This window comes from Excalfactoria chinensis, chromosome 2, assembly GCF_039878825.1.
Source record: "Excalfactoria chinensis isolate bCotChi1 chromosome 2, bCotChi1.hap2, whole genome shotgun sequence".
In the NCBI taxonomy this organism is placed as follows: Eukaryota; Metazoa; Chordata; class Aves; order Galliformes; family Phasianidae; genus Excalfactoria; species Excalfactoria chinensis.
In genome coordinates this window covers 46,461,691-46,486,046 of record NC_092826.1, presented here as the reverse complement: position 1 = coordinate 46,486,046, position 24,356 = coordinate 46,461,691, and the positions used below count along the sequence as shown (strand labels likewise).

General features: G+C 47.4%; 1 protein-coding gene across 3 annotated transcripts; it reads right to left on the bottom strand.

Annotated features, from left to right (window-relative positions):
- Nucleotides 1-14,833: 14,833 nt before the first annotated feature.
- On the bottom strand, nt 14,834-23,577 carry TGIF1 (TGFB induced factor homeobox 1). Of its 3 annotated transcripts, none has more exons than XM_072329422.1 (3): nt 23,119-23,577; nt 17,341-17,567; nt 14,834-15,951 (listed from the first exon to the last, which is right to left on the bottom strand). In XM_072329422.1, exons 1-3 carry the CDS (start codon nt 23,132-23,134, stop codon nt 15,385-15,387), a joined length of 810 nt encoding a protein of 269 aa, XP_072185523.1. In that variant the 5' UTR covers nt 23,135-23,577; the 3' UTR covers nt 14,834-15,384. The 3 variants fall into 3 exon arrangements, with proteins under 3 accessions (XP_072185523.1, XP_072185525.1, XP_072185524.1); XM_072329424.1 differs by lacking the exon at nt 23,119-23,577 and adding an exon at nt 22,412-22,527 and having other exon boundaries at nt 14,840-15,951; XM_072329423.1 differs by lacking the exon at nt 23,119-23,577 and adding an exon at nt 22,166-22,262 and having other exon boundaries at nt 14,840-15,951.
- Nucleotides 23,578-24,356: the final 779 nt, after the last annotated feature.

The window sequence follows — 24,356 nt, the reverse complement described above, 5'->3', positions numbered from 1 at the left end:
GAAGTTAAAAAAAAAAAAAAAGAAAGAAAAAAAAGAAAAGAAAAAAATATTTATTATATATATTTTTTGCAGATGCTTCCATGGAATCCTCATTACCTTTATTATTATTATTATTATTTTTTTTTTTTTTTTTTTTTTTTTTTTGTAAAGAAAGGTGAAGAAATGGATTAAAGATTTTTACTAGTAGAAAAGGTAAATAGAAATGATTTATTTGTAATATAGTTCGGTTTATTTCTTCGTGTTCCCTTGATGCTTTTATGCGCATTATCACTTTCATCTGAACAGCATCTTTGTGGAGCTTTTGGGGTTTTTCGTTTCGGTTTCGTTTGTTAAGGAAAAAGGTCAAATGCGTATTTTAAGTGATCGGGATGTAAACCGATGGCCTACCTGCATTCCCAGATGTTCTTTTGAATATGTTTCTAATATGAAACAAACGACAAAATAAATAAATAAATAAATAAATAAAAATCGAAAGCCTTTAGACAGAGGAGAGTGGTTTTATGGCGTAACGATTTGGATTTCCATAGTATTATCTACCTAGACGGGTGTGTGGACAGGAAAATGTAAATAGATGAATGTTTCCCATAATGTAAAAAGAGCAAATTAATAAAATAATTAATGCACTGCTTGTAAGAGCTGTGGGTTTTCAATGCAAATTCACTCTCCCAGAACTGCCAAAGTGCTTTGCTTGATGTGGTCCGCGATAAAAACATGACCAGCAGCGTGTTTCTCTTAAGCACCCGTTGCTTAAGACCAATTCCACAGAGCCTCCCACTTGCAGAACTTCTCACTGGCACAAACCCCTCTGTGACACCATCCTGGATCCCCAGGAGAACCCTCACAGGCACTTCTGCAAGGGGTCAGACCCCACAGAGGTGTCAAGGGTTGGGCTGGTGGCAGCCTTGAGCTATTTCATTTCACCACACACCATCCCACATGCTTCTTTACAAGATAATGCTGAGCAGGGCCCAGCAGTGGTAGCTGGGCTTCCCTTCACTATGGCACTGCCTGCAGGTGGAGTTTCTCCCAGCCTGGGAAATTACGACAGCCATCAAATCTTGAATTGGGGTTGTTAAATCTGGAGGAGAGGAGACATAGGAATGTAGAGACCTTATCGCTCTCTGCAACAGCCTAAAAGGAGGTTGTGGCAAGGTGGGGATAAGCCTCAGCTCCCAGGTGACGGCAATGGATGAGAGCGAATGGCCTTAAGTTGTACCAAGGGATGTTCAGGTTGGATATTAGGAGAAATTTCTTCTCAGAAAGAGTGGTGAGGCAGTGGCACAGGCTGCCCAGGGAGGTGGTGGAGTCACTGTCTCTGGAGGTGTTTGGGAGCTGTGTGGATGTGGCACTGAGGGACGTGGTCAGTGGGCAATTTTGATGGTAGGTGGGTAGTTGGACGAGATGATCTTAGAGGTCTCTTTCAACCTTAATGATTCTATGATTGTATTCTGTTTTCTGGATGATGTTGCTTATATAATAGATTTAACACATTTCAGTTTATAAGCCCAAGAGTTACACGAGCAACACACCAGAGCTGTACCATGTACCATCTGCCTACTATTACACACTCAGCACAGAGAAATCAGGAAAATGTATGTTCTAGAAGCAGGGAAACAACTTCTTAAAGTTTGACAGCCACCAAGACCTAACAGTGGGATTCCCCTTCATCTGCTGGAACTTATGTCCTCCCTGAAGCACGCTTACCCATCAAATCCTCTGGGAGTCTGTGCTAACTTGGGGCCAATTCTTTTTGATTGCAATTCATAATTCACATAATAATGTTGGTCACTCACTGGCATTTGTCATTGCAGCTTTTGGCGTATACTTCAGCTTTGGGGTGGCAGTCAGTAGGGGAGGTTCTCCTTCAGTCCATTGGAAAAGTTCTCCTTCAGTCCATCAGGGAAGTTATCATCCAGCCCACTCAGGACACTATCCTTTGGTCCACTGGGGAGTTTCTCCTTCCCTGCTGTGCATCCCATGAGGACACAGGCAGGTCTTCCTGTGCAGCCCAGGACGCACACATGGGCTTGCACTGAGCAAGTCTGGTACCAACATCCACGGTTAAAGCCTGCTCGTCCCCCTCCCCATTAGTCTGATACTACATCAATGGCCAAAAAAATTTCTGTCCCACCACACCAAGCTCATTCAAACCTTTGTCCTCCCTTCTCTGCGCTGTCTGCAGGACAGAGGTTTTCCAGTTCTTCATGCCATGCTCTGGTCCATCAGATGCATCTAAATCCCAGCTGCAAACATGATGTGATCGAGTTTGTCAGTCAGTGGCTGAGCTTTCCCACACATAGGTGTGACTGGCATGCAGCAGCCCTTTGGGTCACACTCATGAAAATGGCAGCTCTTCTGTTTCTCTATGAGTCACATGCCCAATCTGCAGCAAGGCAAAGAGACAGGGAAAGGAGCAGGGCTTCCTGGTAATTGTGTTTTTCACGGTTCTCTTCACCTATCAGGTAACAACATAATCAGAGAAATTTGGGCCAGGAAAGCTCTGCTCGGGCATTGTGTGAGGACCATCCCTTCCAGATTGCTATCTCCCAGGCTGCAGCAGGTAAGCCATCACCTCGCTGGTGCTGCTCCACTCAAGGGAAGGAAAAAATATATATTAAAAGATACACAAAAGCCAGGCTGAGCTGTGGGATGCCTTCACTTCTGTTGGGTAAGCCTTGTTGCAGAGCCCTCTGTCATACCCACTCTGCGCCCAGCAGTCCCATGGCAGCATGCCTGGCTTTTGCTATTTTCCAGCCAAGCAGAATGGAAGCAATTATGGATTTTGCCAGCTCTATTCAAAGCAGAGAAATGTTGGAGTTCTTCAGCACTGCTGGAGAATCCAGAGGTTGCTCAGTCCCAGTGCATCCCTGGGAAGCTGCTGCTCTGTGATGTTTTATAGCTGCCAAAGCTTCATGGAACGGGAGGGTCTTTGTTCAGAACTAAGAGGGAAAGCAGCAGGGAAGTGTGAGAGGGATGTTTCTGTCTGTCAGGTGTCTCATGGGGGTGAGATATCACAGAATCACACAGAACTGTAGGACTTGGAAGGGACCTTTAGAGATCAAGTCCAACTCCCTGCTCAAGCAGGTTCCCTACGGTAGCTCACATAGGAAGGCATGCAGACAGGTCTTGAATACCTCCAGAGAAAGAGGCCCCACAACCTCTCTGGACAGCTTGTTCCAGCGTGCCATCGCTCTGACAGTAAAGATCTTTCTATGTTACTAGTGCAGACAGCTGCAAGCTGAGGCTCACAGCTGGGGCTGGAGGACAGAAGGAGGGATCACAGATGTGAACCACTAAAAGGCAACTCCTTCCCATGCACCCCCATGGGGACACCAAGCCTACCAGCTATCCCTAGCTTTTAGTTGTATGGAAAGGACTATCAAAGGCAAATCCTTAATACAGTGTTGCTTATTTTTCCTGTTGCATTGGCTCAAAACTGTAACTTGGAATTGTTTCACAAGTGCACATTCAGCACTGGATTGCTGTGGTCCTTGAACCAGAACTGCAACTGTTTCTTCTTTTGTTGTGTAAAAAAGTGTAGCACTGAGATGCGAATGTATAGCCAACACTGAGCTGGGCTATGCTATTTGTCAACTCCTAGGGTGTCCATTTTTTCTTTTCTAAGGGGGAGAGGGGGTAAGTGTTTGTGGTAATAACTTACTGTGCCCATTGTTTTGCTCATCTTTGGAAGAAAAGTTTCCTATCATCTGGAAAAAGAAAGAAAAAAAAATATAACAATACTGAGACTTCTTCATCTTGTAGATGGTTCTGGCAAACCACATCTTCCCTGTGAAGTTACAGAGTTGTATTGGCAGCGTTAGGAAAGAAAGGAGACTTCACCCCAGCATTAACTGTCAGTTGTGTAATTTGGCTGAGACATAAAGATCGGTTACTTCCATGGAAATATGCCTGCTTGCCAATCTCCAAGGGACTCCAGAAGAGCAGTGCCTGAGCACCTGAATTTTAAGTCACAATCCTGTGTGAGAGGGTGCTAATGCTCAGACTCACCGCACAATAAATACTGTGATTTAAAAAGATACAAAAACAAGTGATCTTTGTCAACAGTGCTGTATGCCTATATATATAACAAATAGCGCCTTTGATAACTAGGTAGCATGGATCAATCTGAGCTGCTTTTTGTACAATCAACCTAATGCTTCAGCTGAGAGGGAGAGTTCCCTTTTGTTTACATATTTCCTGGCAATAGCATCATGACGACTGCAGTCTGGCTGCGGGAATGCGCAGGGAACTGGGAAGCCAGCCACACGTTAGCAACTTGCGGTGTACTCCCTCACTTCTCACCCTTTGTTCAGTTGACACGTGCTCGTCTCCAAAAGGGGAAAAAAGCTGCTTGTGTATTGCCATGCGGCATTTCACTGCGGTGATTGGCATCTGCCAGCATCTCCCAGGCAGCACTGAGACTCGGCAAGAAGCAACCCATCCACTATGTTTGTCCTCAGCAAGCTGGAAGGATGAAAATAAAATCAGGAAACTGAGCCAAAGCAAAGAAAACCTGTTGAAGCATGCAAAGCTTGCCATTAGAACACAATCCATGCAGATTTTGTTTGTCAACAGTTGCATCAGCCAATACAGAAATAGTCTGAAATGAGTTTTTACTGGAAACATTTTCATGTCAAGCAGAACATGTGAGCTTACTATTAATGGTATGAGAGTTTCCCAGGCACCAAGTGAGGGCGATGCGGGTGCTAGCACAACACAGCCACAGCTCCCAGTGCAGCATCTGCAGCACAGGGGAGGTGCTGCCCATCCTGCAGCAGGGAGACATTGCTCCAGTGGAGCCGTGTGTTTTCTCCCTGCCTTGCACTTATCCTAAGCCAGTCACCACTGGAGCAGGGTGAAAGAATCTGCTCACACACCAGTAATTGCACCCACCTGGGAGAGAGGTTTGGCATTCAGATTATCCAGCTTTATTCAGATCTCTACAGACCTCAGCCCTCTCCCAGGTTTTTCAATAGGCAAATTGAAATTCCGCTCCTTGGGAGTCAGCACATTAAGTTTGCACTGCTCTTTCAGCATTGTAACAGGGAGCAGCAGTTGGATCAGATTTTTCATTCTTCTCTCAAAAGGTCAAGGAAACATGAAACTGCAAAAGCCTAATTCTTCCCTGCACCACATTTGTGTAAACCCAGAGGGCAACATGGCAATGGTAATTTTAATGCTTTCTTTTTTCTTTTTGCCTTTTCAATACAAAATCCTTTGCGCATCTGCTGACACACAGCAATGCACTTACTCTTCTCACATTACTCCTTCCAAGAAGCTGATTTGCTCAGAGAAGCTGTGGTGCCCCATCCCTGGAGGTGCTCAAGGACAGGTTCGATGGGGCCCTGGGGCAACTGAGATGCTGGGGGGGAGCCCTGCCCACAGCACGGGGTGGGACTGGGTGGGCTTTGAGGTCCCTTCCAGCCCAAACCATTCTGTGATTCCATGACTGTGATGAGTATTCACAGAACCCAAAAGGGTTCCAACCACTGTAAAGCAAGCATGGCAAAGCAGGGGCCCGGCACAGCTGCACTGGTATGTTAGCTCCAGTGCCACACAGACAGTGCCTACAGTGATGGTCACCCATGTACATGGCTGTTGTAAAATGTGACTGTCACAAGAAGACATTCAGTGAGATAAGCATTCCTGTAGTGTGACCTCAAAACCCAGTTGGAGATGCTGTGCTGTGCAGGCTAAATGTCATGCAAATGCTGATGTTTGCATCTCATGGAGTTTACAATTCAAGACAGACCTGCACCAGAGTTAACTGCTGTGGTCTGTTCTAGAACTAGTTGCTACGGTCTCATTGCTAATCTTTGAAAATGAGTTGTGTGTTTTAAAGCATCATAAACAAGTACATTTGTCCTTTTACCCAGACTTTACAAGGAGATGTGATGGCAAAGTCTTCTCTCTAAGATTCCATCATCCTGACCAGAAACCAGTCTTATGATACAATAGCCCACATCCAATGCTTTCCCTCAGTTCCAACACATGACAACACAACACAGCCCTGCCATGCTCCAGGTTTTTACAAGGTCACACTGGTTCAGCAGGAGCAGGGCAGAACATCACTACTGTTCTTCCTCAAACAGGGACACACTGTCCTTTAAACTTAGCCTAAGGCAGACCATGAAGAGACGAACTGATAACACACAGACGTGTATCGGCAGCTGGGGAGCAACCCGCAGTGGGTAAACTAATAATACACACATATATGGTATGGGCAGGCAGTAGGGAAATGGCTTTTGGCCCAGCACTAAGCTTCAGAAAATTGCTGCATGCTGGTGGTGTTGGCTCTTGGGAAGATGACAGCGGTTTTACAGCCATGAGGGTCGGGCCCTGCCTGTGGCTCAGTCATGTCTCCCAGCAGCCAGGCCAAGGCCCACAAGTGCAAGGAGCCATGCTGCCCCATGAGCACAGCCAGGCCACGCTGTCACCCATCAGTCATGCACACATGGCTCCTTCCGAGTTCAAAGGCGCAGTTGCAAAAGCCTTGTTTTGCAGCAGGGTGCTCCCAGGATTTATGGGCTGTCACCCATCTGGGCAGGCAGGGATGTTTACCTGCACCTGGTGTCAGCTGGGCTCAGTAACTCGATTACAACACTCCCACTACTGCCCTGTCCTATCTCCCCTCTCCATCTCCAGCGATAGAAATAGAAAATAAACAAATACAGACTCAAAACACTACCTGGACCCAAACAATCTGAGGTGGGAGCTAAAAAGAATCCCTTGCCTTCCCTTTTTCCCCTGCCTTTACAGCATGCAGTTCCATAAATGATCAGTTCTCCCCACAGCCTGTAGCTCATTGGAGCAGCTCCTTATTGCAGCCCCATCACCACACACAAACACACACAGCGGCAACTACAGAGGCTTCCTGTCCCAAGGCCTGGTTAATGTTTCAGCCCCAGCCCACCACGGCCCGTACTTTGAGCCGCAGGCAGCACGTTATTGGCGATCCTGGTATTTGCAGGCTGGCTTCCACCAGTCGGGTGCCTCCTCTCTGTTACGAGGGAGCTGACACGAGAGATCTCGTGTCAAGTCGGAGCTCTTGATCTCCACCCACTTCAGTACAAATCCAGTTATGACTGCCACCAGTGTGACTTTGATTTCCACGGGCTTCGGGACTCTTTGTGAGTGAGCCACACTGCAGGCTCTGAGCTCAGCCGACGGGACAAAGGTCTTGTTTTCCTTGTAGTGAAAAGGTTCAGGGCCGGGCTTCTGTTTTAAGTTTTCGATTATCCCGGTAAATCACGAGGAGTAGTAAAGTACATAGAACAGAGATTGCAAGCTGGTTAAGAATTATCGCGGAGGTGAAAAAAACAAACAAAGCCAGCACAACAAACCTGCGCCCGGTTTCCATAGCGCTGCCCCACATTCTGCCACGCACTGCTCTGCACCTGCACAGCACCTGCAGATTACAGAAAGTCTTGGAGCCCACTTTGAAAGCAGGGCGGAGCCTTCCAGCATGGCTGGACACCACTGCCCAAGGAGTAACTGAGTGACAGAGGGCTCACCCTGCTCTCCTGACAGCTTCCTGCGGGACCCTTGATGTGAAAAGTAAAGAGAATCAGGTGAGGTACCAAAGTCCAGTGTCACATCATTCCTCCTGCGCACCAAAAATAATAAAGGCAAGGGAAAGTGTTTCCCATAGCTGGTACAAAGGGCAGTTGTTGTGAACACGGCCATGGAAGGACTCCCACACTGCACCCAAACTGCCTCTCAGGAGGGTTTGCAAAATCCCATTTTGCGCCCTGCTGTACTGCTCCGCATTCTGCTTAGGCCAAGCTCTGTCGCAGCTTTGACTCCGCTCAAGGTTCTCCAATACGTTGTTTTGTCTCTTGCTTTCAGATTCACAGACCCACGTGCAGATTTCCCCTAGCTGGCAAAAGTCAGGGGATGTAGAGGTAAAATACAAACACTGCCATCTCTGTGAGGGTTTGGAGAACAGCAAGTCATCTTCCCCTTGCCCTGCCAGCATCCCCTCCTCTGTGCACTTGTATATGCAGGGGCACATTTCCTGCAGTCCTTGGGCAGCAGATACATCTGTGCTTTGTTGCTTTAATTGATCAAAGGCAGATTACGCTGCTATCACCGGAACTGTTAAGATTTACACGTGGGCTTTTAAGATATCACTTTTTAAAGATCAAAACCTGCTGTTTCCCAAGGAAGTGAGTTCAGACAAACCACAGAGCTCTGGAGTGTGTTTTCCTTAGTCATAGCTGAAAGGTTTGTTTCTTTTCCAGGGCTTTCCCAACACCAGTAGGTCTCCCCCGTGAATGAAGGCCAGGGCAAAGCAAGGATGAAAGGCAGATCTGTGGGAAGCAGAGGGTCTGAAGACAAGTCCCCTCTGGGCTGAGCAAGCATCATGAAGCAGCCAGCAGGGTCACGTTTCCTGCCTGGGCAGAGTCACAAGAGAGTCACTCCTGAGGCAGATGCAGAGTCTGAGTAACAGCAGAGCTGCATTGCCCACCTCTCTTGGTCAGTCCCAAGGGAGGAAACCTGAGCTATCACTGCTGCTGAAAGGAGATTCCTCACAACAGAAATACCTGTTGCATATGGCCTATAAACAGGAGAGAAAATGATGCACGCCCACCACTAGCCACCATGGATACTGCTCAGAGAACCACATGTGCAGAATCTCTCCTATGAAGAACGGCTGAGGCAGCTGGTCTTGTTCAGCCTGGGGAAGAGAAAGCTCCAGGGAGAGAGACCTCATTATGGCTTTCCAATACCCAAAGGTGACTTATAAACAGGAAGGAGGCTGACTTTTACATTGGCAAACAGTGACAGGACAAGAGGGAACTGTTGTAAACTAAGAGGGGAGATTTGGATTGTATTTAGTCAGAAATTCTTCACACAGAGTGCAGTGAGGCAGTGGCACAGCTGCCCATAGAAGCTGTGGTGCCCCCGTCCCTGGAGGTGCTCAAGGCCAGGTTGGATGAGGCCCTGGGAAGCTGAGCTGCTGGTTGGCAGCCCTGCCCACAGCATGGGGTTGGAATGGGTGGGCTTTATGTCCCTTCCAACACAAGATATTCTATAATTCTTTGATCTAAGAGAGTATGGAGAATGGCACTGGCTGTGAACATGACCAGGCCGTTCCCCTCTGCCCCAAGGTATCCCAGACACAGCAGGAATGAAGCAAAGCCAGGTGACATCTCCTAAAGATTCAGCATATATCTATCATGCTACTGACCAGGCAAGGAAAGAAGCCTTCCGCATCCTTCCTCTGGAAGGTCAGGGACAGCCACTGGACCTGGGCAGCCAATGTGGGAACAAGTGCCAGCAGGCAAGGAGATTTCACTGGCTGAAGCTGCTTGTGAAGGGACAAGGGAGTCAAGGTGGTAGCTTTACTGCAGGACTTATGTGCAGATGTGAACCTACAAACCAACAGGAAATATTTCCAGGAGGTTTTTCCATGTATCTCCAGCTAAGGAAGAAAAACTTTTGAGGAAGCCTTTGCAGAAAGTTGGCAGCATTTCACTGAAAATACCTTGGCTGAACGCAAGCCAGCTGCACTGAACACGAAGAATGAGTTACAACAGCAAGTGCCTAAGTAGTGTTTAATGTGATAACCTGAATTCACCTCGTGGCTGAGGTTGGCAAAGGAAGACCTGCTTCATATGGGGAGTCCATCAAAACAGTGAGCTGCAACCAGAAAAGCCAAAACTGAAATCTGCCCCTGGGTTCTTAAAAATGCTTCTCAGTTTTATTACTCACTGCTCCTCTTTTAGGCTCATCTCTGCCACAGAACAGAAAGCAGAAGCTAGGAAAAAGTCTAGCTGCACAGGGAAGATGTGCTTTCTCTCATGACCAGAAGTTGGTCCGTTTGCATCAGAGCAAGATTTGTGGTTGTGGTTAGTTTAGTGGGGTAGCAGGGATATTCTCCAACAGCACAAAACCAGATAAAATAATCTCTCACCTAGTTAAAGGGGCTATGTGCAGCATGATGTAAGCACTCAGCAGTCAAACAGGCAGAGAGAAGATAGAGGGAGAATTCAAACAAGGAATGATACCACAAGCCCAGAAGGAAACAAAGTAGAACATTGAGCACAAGGTCAGGCGATCAGAACATTGCAGGCTGCAAAAGGAAGTGAAATTACAGGCTCTGGCAAAACTGCTGAATGCTTACTCGGATGAATTACAAAACTGTTATGATCTTCACCATCAGTTCTGTGTCTGGGATCCAGACCCATTTCCAAGGCAAGCTATGCAGATTCACGATGGGAAGGTGGTGGATATAGCATTCTTCCCACAACCAGTCAAGTGATTTTTTTGTTTTCACAGGTCTCACAATTGGGAGTTATTAATAATGATAGAGACTAACATTCTCCTAATGTAGCTGAGCCCTTCCTACCCATGAAATGCCACTGACAGAGAAGCTTGGGTAATCTATACCAACAGGGCAGTGTTTCTCCAGCAGCACAGCTAAAATACAGAGGAGGTAAAGACTCAGGAAAGCCACACAAACATACTTTTGTGCTGCAAAACTCACAACACCAGGGCCGAGCTGCTCTCTGTGCCAAACAATTTGACAAAAGCCGACAACACACCACTTGCAGGGTTTGTAAATACACAGGTGAGGATTCTTCACTACGATGCCAACTTCACTAGATATCTTCAGGCAAGGAAAGAAGCCCCAACCCTATTCTGTGGTCCAAAGGAAGCTGCCCAAATACAAGCAGGGACAGAGAACTACCAGCTGCACACAACCAGCCCATACTCACAAGCCACCACTTGCCCTCCTTTAAATCACCATTTCAAAGTGCTGCTACCTGTGTGCACATCTGCGGGTTCATTAAGCATCGATGTAAGAAACTGAAAGTACAACACTACCAGGAATTCTGGCCAAAACCATGCTATCCAGTGAAACAGGGCTGAGCTGGGAGGTGATTGTGACCAACTCATATCTCACCAGCTGTGGGAGCTGGGTTAGCACTCCACAGGGGTGTGTGGTCACTTGGCTGTGCGGAGCTGCCCCAGGCTGCAATCTGTGCAGCCAGCCCTGTGAGATCTACCAGCAGTAGTCACAGACCCCATTCCTCAGGGCCAAGAGAGCTTCATGAATGTGAATTGTAAGGCAAAGGAAGCTACAGAGGGAAAGGTGAGCAAAACTGCTAAGTGCATTCGGCCATGTCTTTGAGATGTCGGCAGAGATGGGTGCAAAACTTGGACACAGAAAACAGTCTGAATTTTGACTCTGTAGTGTAGCCAGGTCTGCTTCTTGTGACTGTGTTCGCACTCACTGCCATGGCAGGCAGCAGAGCAGACGCCGAATGGCACACAGCACATGTGGATGCAATTACTATGTCTGGAATAGCAACAGCTCAAAGTGACGCTTTGCTAGAGTGAGTGGCTCATCTAAGCTCTTTTCCTTTAGTCTGAGTACTGGAACTTACAGAGAAGAGCTGGCTAACCCAGGGAAACGGGACAGACGTAAGGTCTCTGGCAACTGCTGAACAAGAGACTTTAAAAAAGTCATGTCCTGAGCAGCAAAAGAGAGTTGCGTCCGAGCCAATAATCCCTACTTGGCAAAAGCCATAAGGAAAGTTGACAAATGCAGTACGCCAAGAAGAGGAAGAAAAAAAAAAACAAACCCAAATAAGCTTTAAAAGAGTTAGGAAGTAGCGCAGGAGCGGCTCTCAAGTGCTAACAAGAAAAACGGCTGGAAAAAAAACACACCTTGACAAGCAGCAATGCAAGCGCCCCAGCTGTTTGAGTGCGTTACAGATGCTAACCTCACAGCAAAAGCCGGTAGATGTGTGGGATATTACATCCCTCCCAGCATCCCATGGGATGCCCTCCCCATGCACACACACACACAGTCGCCAGTCCCGAGATCCCCTCCCTATTGTAATTATCCTTGCTTTGCGCTGGGATTCATCATGTGCAGCTGCCACAAGTTGTTTACAAGACACAACAGCCATGAAAACAAGTCTGCTGGCGGGCTGTCTCAGATTTGTTGCTCCTCCTGGGTCACTCGGGCTCTGGCCAGCAGCACACTCCATACGGCACAGCACGGCACTGCTGGCCTCGCATCAGCAGCCATTTCCACTTGGTGCATGCAGGCAGAACTTGGGTTTTGACAGCTGCCTCGTGATTAGGTTTATCACTGCAGCAAGAACAGCAAAACTGCCCATGTCATCTCATTGTTTCTTTTCACTGCTTTCTTTTTTTCCCCCTATTCTACAGCCAAACAAGCTGCCAGAAATAAACTTTCCCTTTGTTCTCACAGGGATGAGTGGCTGGCACAGGCAGCTTGTGCTCGTTTGTCACTGGGACTCTTCATTCTGGATCCCAGCTCTGCCTGATGCCCAAAATGAGCCTTTGGTCATTTTATCTGGAGTTAACTACAAGTTTTGGCTCCGAAGGAATAGATCCGGGCAAAATTCAGTAGTCTGAACCAAAGTAGCACTAAGCAGAAACTGCCTTTGATTTTATTTTAGTGAATACTCAGTGAATCATTTTCTTCCTCCAAGTAACTCCTGAGGAGAGGGGAAAGTCATTTCACTGTGCACCAGGTGCTGCTCCATTGGTTTATGACTGCAATTCAACTTCCGGGTGTAGCCTTATCCCAAGCAATAATGAAAAGAAAAACAATCAGCCTCAAGCAAAATTGGTCACAAGTAAAGTCCCATGGATAGGTGTCAGCTAGATGGAAACCAGCACTCATCACAAGGGCAGGGCACTGGTTGTTACACCAGTGTCACTTTGTGTGGCAGAGCAGTGAATGACAACAGCACAGACCACAAGCTTTTACTTTCAATGGAAACTGTTAACCTGAATGGCAAATTTTCTTCCTCCTCCTATTTTCATTTAATTACTGCAGTTGCTCTGGTGCAATTACAGAACTGATCAGCTCAGCGAGCAAAACTTTTTTTCCTAAGGAAAAATCTGAGAATACCCTTTAATGATGCGATCCCTTACATTTTCTCTACCACTCAGCAAACTCTACCACTTTGAAAACAAAAAGAACGAGGAAAAAGTCCAACTACTCAAACAGGGTTGAGATCGTTTTTTCTTAGGCAGCGCCTGAAGCACAGACATAAGGAATGTTGCAATAGAACACTTATGTCGTGTACAAGAAAGCATCTTACAAACCTCTTACCAAAGACAACACTTCTTTCTGGGTGCCTAGCATCCATTGAGAGCAAACATCTATGCCACTATAGGACTTTCTTCAACTTCCCCCATTTTTTGCTCAACGCTGACTTCATACAAACACAAAAGCCTATTCCAAGCAGATCATAGAAGCATAGAATGGCCTGGGTTGAAAAGGACCACAATGATCATCCAGTTTCAACCTCTCCACCATATGCAGGGTCACCTACCACCAGACCAGGCTGCCCAGAGTCACATCCAACCTGGCCCTGAACGCCTCCAAGGATGGGGCATCCACAACCTCCTTGGGCAACCTGTTCCAGTGCGTCACCACCTTCTGAGTGAGAAACTGCCTCCTAAATAGACGAAAAGGTGCCTAGGTATCCCAAGGAAAATAGCCTAGGAGCATGAATAGTACGCCCATGCAAAGGGACAGGACTCAAAGCTCTTTTCTGGACTCATGTGCTATTACTTGAAGATAAAACCCACAGCCACGCCTGGCTATGCTCAGAACTATTTTATTTGTAGCTTTATTTCACTTGAAAATGTATTGTAAAAATTAAAAACCTGATTCTATAGTCACACAGCATACAGGGACAACCCTGCATTGTTTCTATTGTTACCAAAGCTGATGCACACAAGAGCAAGCCCCCGTTTTATTTTCTCCAACACATTAACGCTGACTTTAAAGGTTTACAGAAGTCCTACGCTGAGCAGAATGTCAAAGGATACTCCAGAGAACGAACAGTTTTCTGCTGCCTACAAAAAGAAAAGCCACAGGGAAAGGAAGAAAAAAGAACAACCAACAAACCAGCACACACTGCAGTCTGCTCCTAAGAATATCCTTACATCTGCCTGCTCTCCTGCTCCACAAAACCTTCCCTCGGTCACCCAAGCAGACAACTGGTTAAAGGATCAGCCAGAACTGATTTTTCTCACAGAGGGTCTCCTGTTTCAGTGTTGTTAGAAAGATGGGGGTGGGCAACAGACATCCAAAAAAGTTGAAATATGAGCTGCACCCCCTTTGTGTTTTTTAGTAATAATTCATTCTGACAGCCAAAGTCCTCCTCTGAAAAGTAACTTTGGAGAAAATTCCACTGGCCAGAATACACCCAAATACAGCAGAGATCACGCACCCGTTTGGTGCTTACAGCATCTCAAACGATCTGGCTCCCAAAACACAGCTTTCAACCTGACACTCTCTTATTTCACAGTCTACTGGAATTAGAGCCAAAATCTTACCACTGCTAGCCCAAGAAAATCAGAAGTTGTGTTGCCCTTCCTGACCCCATCAAAGTTAGTATTTAAAGATGTCTAGTAGCTGTACAACAAAGACTTAGAAAAAAATATTCAGCCCAACCCTTTTCTGGCCCCTTTGTTTCATCCTTCGGAAAACCTCCCCACGGGCCCCAACCCTAAGCCCTATGGTATTTCTAGGAGCCAAAATACTCCAGCTCTGAGAGGGGCCTAAGACACCCCTCCAGAAATTTAATGCAAGCTGACTACACCGCTCTCTTTGGCCTCTTTGAAAAGGTCAACACAGCAGAACACAATCAGGTACTTCAGGCCCACTTTTCAGCATTCCTTTGAACATCTGGTTAACAACAGCTGCTAGTGCAGCTCACTAAACCAAACAAAGTCAGCATTAGGTCAAACATGTTTCTCTCTTATTTCGAGAGTAAAGCTGTGTTTTCCGCAACGTTTGCGTGCAACAAAATACTCTTCATCCATTTTTAAAGAAAATATTTTATTACACTGTGGGAAAAAAAAAAAAAGAAAAAAAAGAAAAAAAAAGCATAATCATCCAAAGTTCTTATTGTTAAAAAAATTGAAAATTTATTTTAGACAGCACGTCGGTATATTCTGTTCCGCGTGGGAATGATAAGAAGGCTCTATATCATTACTAGATATTGCACAGTCTGATAGAAAAAAAAACAAATCACATGATCTTGGGAACCATCTCACATTATGAAAAACCTACAAAGAAAATATTAAAAAAAAAACAACAAAACAACCAACAACAACGAAAAAAAACAAAACCACACAATCCTTTCTTTCTACAGTAGCTTTAAAGTTCATAATTCTTGGAATGACCATATTCCACTGAAGACCATCTCAGTGACAGGAAGCTTCATTTCAGCAATCCCTTGTGCAAATAAGATTAATAAAAAAAAAATAATAATAATGCAGTGAAGTCTTTTGATATTGTGTGGGTGGCAATAACCACACAGCTGTTAGATCCCTGCCTGGATAAAAAACAAAATGGGGAAAGAGAAGGAAGGGGATTTAGGCCATGAGTTTTGCCTGCAACTCCATTTCTGCCGCCCTCTTGAGTGCAACATCCACCAGTAGCTGGAATCCACTAAAATCCTGGTTAAGGTCTGGTGGGGTTGGAGGAGGAGTGTTAAAGAGCCCGCTTTGCGCATTCGCACCAGGTCCCAGTTTAGAGGCATCCTCATGGTAGGAGAGGGAGCTGTCTGTGAAGGCGTTGGCCGGGGGCTGCTGCAGGTCTGTGGTCTGGCCTACATCAGCTGGCTGACAAAAATGGAAAGGGGTGTCTTTCAATGCAGTCACAGTCGTGTGGCAAATCACCGAAGGCCGAGCCAGGACAGAACCAGGAGACACAGGCTTGGAAGAGGACACAGTCTTGCTGAGCGTGGCAGAGGCAGGAAGGAAGGGGCTCTCCTCCAGCAAGGGAAGGAAGTTCTTTGTGCCCATGGAGGACTCCACCATGCTGCCTTCGGGAAGCTTGGTCCCCCGCCGTGAGATGGTGAACTGGTTTGGGTCTTTGCCGTCCTTCCTCAGCATATCAGGTAAGAGCCTGCGGCGCGCGTTGATAAACCAGTTGCAGACCTGAGAACACAACAAGATCTTAATTTCTACCTTCATTCACTTCCAACTATGTGCCATTAGAGTCGTTGGGTTAGATTGATGACTCCCTCCAAGCAGTTTCCTCAGTCGAACAAAAGAGACTATGGGACAAGCTCTGACAAGCCTGGCTAAGGCCTTTTCCCTCCTCCCCTCTCTACCCCCAGCTCCTGCTCCTTCTACAGAAAGCCCCAGGACATCTGAAGTCGGCCAGCCTGAGCTCAGAGGTTTAGCTTTTAACCCTGTGCACACACATTAATCTATTAGCCATTGTTCACCGTGCTTAGGTTAATTAACAACAGGAAAACCTTTTCTCTCTGAAGAGGGCCACTCCTCCCACAAATAGTTACTGATTTTCCTTGTTCAACTGACTGTGTCGACAGACATAACACGAATTACCTCACTTAAGTTTGTCCTTGTTTAAATATCAAACCAGTTTCCTGGACAATACAGGACAGTTTATAGTTTAACGTCTAATTTTTTTTTTTGTGTGCGTGTGTGTGTTTTACTACATGAAGAAGGTTATCTTTACGGTATTACACAAAGGGAGTTCTACTCTATAGCCAATTGTGGATTTTGTACTAACGAATTAATCTGGCGAAAAGAAAAAAAGCCCAGAAGCCAACAAGAATGCTATATTTAGCATCTCTCAAAACCAGGTTTTGCATAAGCTTTCCTGCAATCACCTTCCATGAAATGGGAATAAGCAACTGCTCACAGCACTCCCACCAAAGGTGATCAAAAAAGGTAAGAATGATGAGTCCAGGGGACCTTACAGCTGCTGCTGGGTGAGAATCCAAAACCAGACACATAAAAGCCTGATCTAGAGCCATGCTAATGCACTTGAGTAGCTCTATCCATATCTATCAGTTGTTTCACTGATCTTAATGGAACTCATCGTACACACAATTATAGATGTTCACGTTCTATGGGAATGGGCCTCATGTTGCAGTTTTAGAGGCAGAGTTATATGCTCAGCTCTGCATCTATCACCGTAAAGCTTCTGTTGACAAATGAATCCTTTCTCCTCACAATAAATTACCGCACATTGACACTTTATGTCTTTTGGGCCCCAATTCTGCAAAAAAAATTAGCATGCACATTCAAATTCACAACTGTCTGTTCTCCCGAGTATGTCATTTTATTCCCAGTAAACAAAGATCATCATAACACACCAGTCATCAGCATTTCCCTTAAAGCTGCCATCAGAAATAGAATAAGGAATGATTAAAAAAAGAGAAACGGAAAAGAAAAAACACAACATGAAACATCACATGAAGTGCAAACATTCACATCAGTGACTAGACGACAAGTAAATGAAGGAAGAAAACAGTTCCTATAAACTAAAGAAAAAGAACTGCTTTATTTGAATACCTGTAGTGTGGAGAGGTGTGTTTGCCGGGATAACAGCACTTTTTCTTGCTCTGAAGGATAAGCATTGTATCGGTGCTCATAAAGCCAGTCCCGAAGAATCTGCACAGACTCTTTGGGTAGGTTGCCACGTCTCCTCCGTTTGCTCGAGCCAGCAGATGAAGAAAGATCCAGTGGGACATCCATAGTGTCATCATCCTCTGTTTCACTGCCTGATATTGCAACTACACCTGCAATTACAAAAGACAAGCACAATCAGCCTCCCACCTCAGGAAACTACTTAGCTCCAGCGCTTCATGCTTCAGACTTGTGTTATATTCAGCACTTTTACCACAAATAGTGGCACAGCCTTCTTTATGGGGGATTTATCCTGTAGCGTTAACTTGTCAGGCTGTAGCTTTACTGTCAGTTAAACAAGAAGTAGCATCAATGAGCTGTTCTTAAAGGAATTCTTTGTAAACCCTCATTTTCGTTCCCCTAGCAACCTTTTATCTACTGCTTGTTATCAGATAGCTTCTATCTAATGCCAATATTGTCCAAATTTGCTTGCTATGGTATGCATGCATTCAGCACTCTTCTCTTCAAGGATAACCAGGGGCTGGGCAAAGGGCCAACAGACAAGAACTGAAAACTCATATACCCAACTCCAGTGGTGGGTTATTTAATTACTCCTTAAAATGCTGATGCTTCCCTCGTGAGAGGGATAGCTCGTAGATTTTTTTTATAAATTAATAGTTCATCTTGGATCTCCGGAGAAAGAAAAGAAAGAAAGGAAAACTGTGTCTGCCTTCACTCTCAAGTAGATATTTATTCAGTAAAAAGTGCAGGATAAGGGAAGAACCAGGCGCCTTACTCATGTACAAGTGTAACAGCAAGACAGATGATAGACTTCTAAAATGTAATTGCATTTCAGTATCAGAATGCTGCAAGTGTTAAAAAAAACAATCAATTGTCCCCTTCTATATACCACACTACTTGATGCTACCTTAGGTAATTAAAAAGAAACAAAGTTTTTAACAGTCAACAGCTAGGAAGGCTACAATTTCCTCCTTCTGTAGAATACGCAAGGCAGTGAGGAAACAAACTACCATAAAATACATTAAAAACTTTTAGTAGTCACCAGGTTGAGCTCACCGATATTTTAGGAATCTTATAAACTGCACATAAATCGAAATAAGACAGCAGCCATTTCAATTAGCACAACCCAATACTAATTTCAAGTGAGAATATACTGACTTTCAGAAGTGTCTTCTAGAAAAAAAGACAAGAAAAAGAAGCCCATAATCTCTTTCTGTAGTTTGTATTTCACGTTGGGGGTGGGGGAAAGAAAAAGGAACTTGCTCATTCATGACATCAAAATTAAAAACATGAACAGTAAAAGCCAAGTTAAATGGCAGAAGTTAAAAAAAAATAAAATAAATGTATGTGGGCTACTACCCATAATTCAAAGATTCTGTTTAAGGAAAGAGTTAGCCCAGAAATTTAATACATGTGCATGGGAAAGCATACAACTATATAAAGCAATTGGAAAAAAAAGAAAGGGGTGTGTACAACTGTTGCTCATTACTTCCCAGTGTGTATGGAGGGTAGGATTTCCCCCCCATACCTTCAAACCGTAGCCAAAGCTGATACTGCAAATTGTTGCCTTTCTTCCTCTTATTTATGAGAAGCTTCAATATCCTTAAATTTGGTTTAAGTTGCTCAGATCTCAATGCATATTTTTGACACGCAAGCATTCCCAAGAGAACTATCAATCTGCAAAGTGTCTGGCATTGCTACTTCAGTAACTCACTTAGTATTGTTTTCCTTCTCTAAACTGCTGATTTATGGAACCGTCAAACACCAAACTGACATACCAAACTTTTCCTGGGATGATTTGCCACATAAATTATCCAAGTCACAGCACAAGAACAATAGGATAATATTCAAATGGCCTATACGAGATAAACCCCAAATTATGTAAACAGGTTCTTAACTCATGTAGAAAGTATGTCAAGTTTGCTTTAAAATGTTTCTGAGCAACCTCTTCTCTATTTATAATAGTTTCATGCAAAGTGCTGTCATGCTTGCAGTCTAACCTGAGAACATGTCTTGCACAATGGGGTCCTCTGGAGCCATAAGTAGCACTTCTTGGAACGAAGTCATGCAGACAGCACGATAGCTCTGCAAAGCAACTCACGCCTCCCATACTGAGCTTAAAAACTAGCTAAAACTAGCCTCCATTATTCAGGCAATGTTTTCAAGTGTGCTGCCCTTGTTTGTCAGAAACAAGAAGCCTTGCAGCACTTCAGTGGGTTGGGTTTTTTGTTTGTTTTTAAATATAATAGGCCAGACAGGACTTTGGAAGAAAACAGGGAGAGGCAAACAGTGAAAGCTGGAAATAAAGAGCCAAAGAAACTACTCCTGTGAGAAAAATAGGTGTCTAACAGCCTGTGAGCCATATTTACATGGCGTAACGACAAGTCCTCCAGACACACCACCGCCCCGCTTGGCCTGACTTCCCCAGGACCTAACAGTAGGGCTGAAGCACTCTGCTGGAGCTGGATTTGAGAAAACTTACTCCAAAACTGTTGCTCTTTTTCACCTGAAAAAAAAGTGGCAAAACACTGAAGGCCAGCAGCGTGAAAACGCTTCTGTGTTTTGCAAACCCGATCTTCAGCCATGGCACCGCTTAAGTAAAAGTTGCCGTCTGACTAACCACAGCCTACCTAGCAAGGAATGAGTCAACGCAGAGTCTGCCCTTTGGCCGGCTCACTCGGCGTGTCATATGAATTGACAGAGCGAGTCAGTGACACAGAGCAGGTTGGGGTGAGCAGGAAACCCAGTGTGTTACAACTTCTCCTCATTTAAATGAGCTCATTTAAATAGAGCAGCAGCCCTCTGAACTTTGTGCAGATACCTCCGCTCGGCTCAGCTACAGGAAGTACTGGCGAGAAATCTCGCACGGCCCCAGCTGATATTTTTTACTAGAGCGGGAGCCACGTTGTTGCTGTCAAAGCTCTGTTTTCATTAAAGCATTCCTGCTGATTACAACCCAGCTTTGTTTTTCCTTCGTGTTAGTAATCAGGCTATTCGCTGCTGGTTTCCTGTTTTAACAGGGCCAAACTGAAAAGGTTTCTGGCCGGGCTCCACTGCTAGACCCGTTGGCTTACTGCTATTTACGCCCAGAATAAAGGCTAGTGGACATGCCGAGCAGCCCCAGCTGACCTACTAATTTATTTCATCTTAAAAACAAGCCAGTGTCAGGTTACTTTCTGTCTTCTCTCGAACACGTTCAACCAAACAGAAACGCTGCTTTCACATGACTAAGCCAAAGCAGCTTGGGCATGCCAGCAGAGGGCTGGGGATAAGTGTAGCAATACCCCAGGGCTCCATTCCCACCACCACCCCATCGATGAGCAGTACGTCTCCACCAAGGGGCTTCACCAAGGGCTAAGAGCTACACGACCACCTTCCCTTCCTATCACATGACTTTATCCTCCCAGCACCCAGCTGCAGCCATATATATATATAGGTTAGTTGGACACCGCGTGCTGTCACAGCCCCGAGACTCCTGGAAACAGAGCAGAGCAGACTGCTCCCAGGGCCCTGTGTACAACCCTGGGCTCAGCACCCGATCGCCAACAGCTCCGAAACCACTCGAGAAGAACAGCGAGAACTAAAGCTGATTTCAGAATGGACCGCTGCTCCTTAAGAAGGCACGCCGAAATACTCGAGGGGGAGGGCGAAGTATTCGGAACGGCAGAGGCGAAGCAGGAGTTAAGCAAGTGCAACATTCGAGCTATTAGGGGAAAAAAAAACACACCACCGTCCCATTGTGTCGAGGAAGAGCTTCGCAGAGGAAGTGGCACAGGCCAATTGTTATTCAAAACAGGACAAAGTTACCACAAGAAACAAATCTCTGCCCTCCAGAGAGGCGGCAGACAAAACAATCACCTTCTGGAAAGCCTCCCACCCCAGCCGGCGGGGCTGAGCGAATTTAAACGGGATTGTTAGGAGCACAGATAAACAGGACGGGTCCCATCTACGGCTCAGGTCCTGTCGTAACCGAGCTCGGTAGGATTCCTCACATGTATCAACTTGAGCACATGCCTGGCCCTTCGCAAGAGAGTATTCGAAAGGTAATTAACAAGCTGAGTATGTTCAGTGCGATCGCTATCAGCTTATTATTTGCAAATGAAACCATCCACCGAGTTGTCCTCGGGGTTTTAACCCACAGCCTGATAGCAAAAAGGAAAAAAAAGGGGGGGGTGGAAGGGGAAAGGGGGATCTAACTAAAGTTTAATATGAATTTAAAAGCCAACAACAAAAATAAATCAGCTTAAAATTGTTCCGAAGTAACCACGATCTGCATGAGGGAATTTCCATTGTACAAAAGCAAAACAAAACAACGCACAAAAAAACTTGTGAGTTCATTTCATAATTGAGGAACCAGCTCGTTCGCTTCCCCTCGCGCTTCGCAGCTTGAGCTCTGCTGCTTTTAAAGCAGCCACGCTTGGCTACGCCGTACGTTTGTTTTCCTACTTTAAACGGGATTTTTCTAGGGCTGCGAGCAAGAAATCCGAAACAAAGTCATTCTTCGAAACTTTCCAGCGAGGCTCCGACGCCGGGCGGCCCCAAGCAGAACACAACAAAAGGCCCCAGCCTCAACACTTCGTACACGTCCCATCCCCTCTCCCCTCCTCCCGCTCGGTGCCAGCCAGAGCCCCCGGCCCCTCCGCGGAGCTGCCCCCTCCGGCACGTCACCTCCTATTGTCCCCATTGTTCCCAGCCCACAACTTCCAGCCCTCGGAGCGGCTCGCTCGCACAAAGACCTACACATGCATACCTAGAAACGACGTCAGCACTTTTCACACGCATTTATTTCGGGGGTGGCAAGAACAACAGTCGAAAGTGTGGGGAGTTTGGTATTTCGGCAACCAGCGGCTGCCCTCGGGGAGAGGTCTGAACAATGGAAGCAACAGCAGACAGGAAACCAGCTCACCACCGCTGTGCAAATAGGGAGCATAGGAATGTCCTAAAAATAACCGGGCTAAATTAATTCAGCGAAATCATACAGGAGAAAAAAACACACCGTGCCTTAGAACGAGGTGACGAATCGCAGCCTACCTGAGGGCTGCGACACGCGGAGTCAGCGCCGTGCCCTCAAATCACTGCAAAGGGGGACGGGAGGGAGGGGGGAAGTGCAAGGGGGGAAGGTCGAGGGGCTGCGAACCGCCGAAACTTGGTTCTTTGTGCCCCGGGTCCCTTTGTGAGCGGCTGTCCACGCAGCCCGAAGCAACTGCACGGCCCCGGGGCGCTGAGCGGGGCTGCTACACCGCACGGACGCGCGCGTTGGGAACTTCTTGCGCGCCGCTGCGGCCGGGCTCTGATTTAAAGCTCTTAAAGCGCGGCCGCCAGCTGAAAGTTTGCTGTCTGTACACCCACACACAAAGAAAACCCGCTGCGGCGGGAGGGGGGGGGGGGGGAAACAGTCTTCTTCCTCCCTTTAACCCTAAGCGCGGGGAAACTTTCCCACTCTTCTCCTCCTTTCAGGACAACGAGGGCAGGGGAAAAGCGGCACTTTAGCAGCGATCGCGTTCCGGCCCCCGAGCCGCAGACAAAGAGCGGGGCTGCGCGCCGACCCCCGCCTCGCACCGGGGCAGCGGGACGGGGAGGGCGGACAGCGACCGCCGAGCAACGGCCGCGCGCGGCGCCAACGGCCACTGCGGCCCTGCGGGGAACGCGGGCGGGAAGAGCGAGCCGCTGTCACGGCGCGTCCGAGCGGAGCCCCGCACGTACCTCTTTTACTTTTCATCGTGTCGGCGATGGACCGCCGCGCTCCGGGAGGCGAGGCGGGACGCTGCTCCCCTTCTCAACTCGGCGACGAGGAGGAGGAAGGCGAAGAACCGCGGCCAGGCGGCCGGTCCGGGGTCGCGTTGCTGTCAGGGAGCCGCGGGATTCCGCCTCCCTGGGGGCTTTCCGGCGGCCGCGGTCTCGCTTCGCCTTTGTTTCTTCCTCGTGAAAGTGGGAGAAGGCACGGGAGGAAAAGGTGCGCGCGGCCGCCCTCCCCCTTCCCGCAGTGACTGAGGCAGAGTCACCCGGAGCTACGCTCGCACTCGCGGCGCTGCCTCCTCCCTCCTCCCGCCGCCTCTCCCCTCCCCTCTCAGGCGCGGCAAGAGGGAGGGCCGGGGGGGCACGCCGCTCCTGCTCACACACACACTCACACTCACTCACTCACTCGGCAGCCCGCCCGCCTTTCTTCCAGGCAGGCGTTTGTTTGATCGTTAAACTGGAAGGAGAAGGGGCCGAGCGGAGGGGGGAGGTTTTGACAGCTGCCCTTGACTCGCCTCCTCCTGTTGCTGCCGGATGAACCACCCACTCCTCCGCCGAGAAGAAAGGAGAGTGTGTGCAGAGCCCTCCGAGGAGCCCCACACCCCGCCCGGCTCCGCGGGGCCCCTCCGGTGTCGCCGCCGCCCCCTCCCCGGGCAGGCGCGTCCCTTTTTCGGGGTTATTTTTACACGGGGCTGTTTGTGCCCCCGCTCCTCGGTGGATGTTGCAGAGACACACGCTCGTAGCGAGAGAAAAGTCTCTCGACTTGACTCATCCCTCTCGGGCGAGCACGTGGTGCAGCAACAGTTTATTTTCCTCCTGAGATGAGACAGACGCGACCCACCGGCGGCTCCGCTTCGCGCTCCCGGATGGGAGCAGAGCAGAGGGGAGGGGAGGGAGCGGAACGGGGGGGGCCCTCCGGACAGGTCGCGCGTGGAGAGCCACGAGCTGCTCGGTGCTGCGCTGCCGCGCGTGGCCGCGTGTGTTTGTTGTACTGCTGCAGGGCCACGTGCTGCGGGGCAGCGCTGCGGGCGGCTGATGAAATCACGGAGTTCTACGGCAAAACAGCGCTCCTTTCCTCCCCATCCCTCCTCCCCCCCCTCCGCCTCCTGCTCGTACGTCCACAAAGACGCGCATTCACCTCCGAGCGGGAAACAGCCGCGTTTCAACAGCAAACCCTCCCAAGCACCTCGTAACTATTTTTACAT

What these genes read in the sequence shown, in the direction of transcription:
- TGIF1 (XM_072329422.1), bottom strand. An exon ending in CACACCTCTCCACACTACAG is followed by an intron (nt 15,952 to 17,340) that starts GTATTCAAATAA and finishes TTGTGTTCTCAG; the next exon opens with GTCTGCAACTGGTTTATCAA.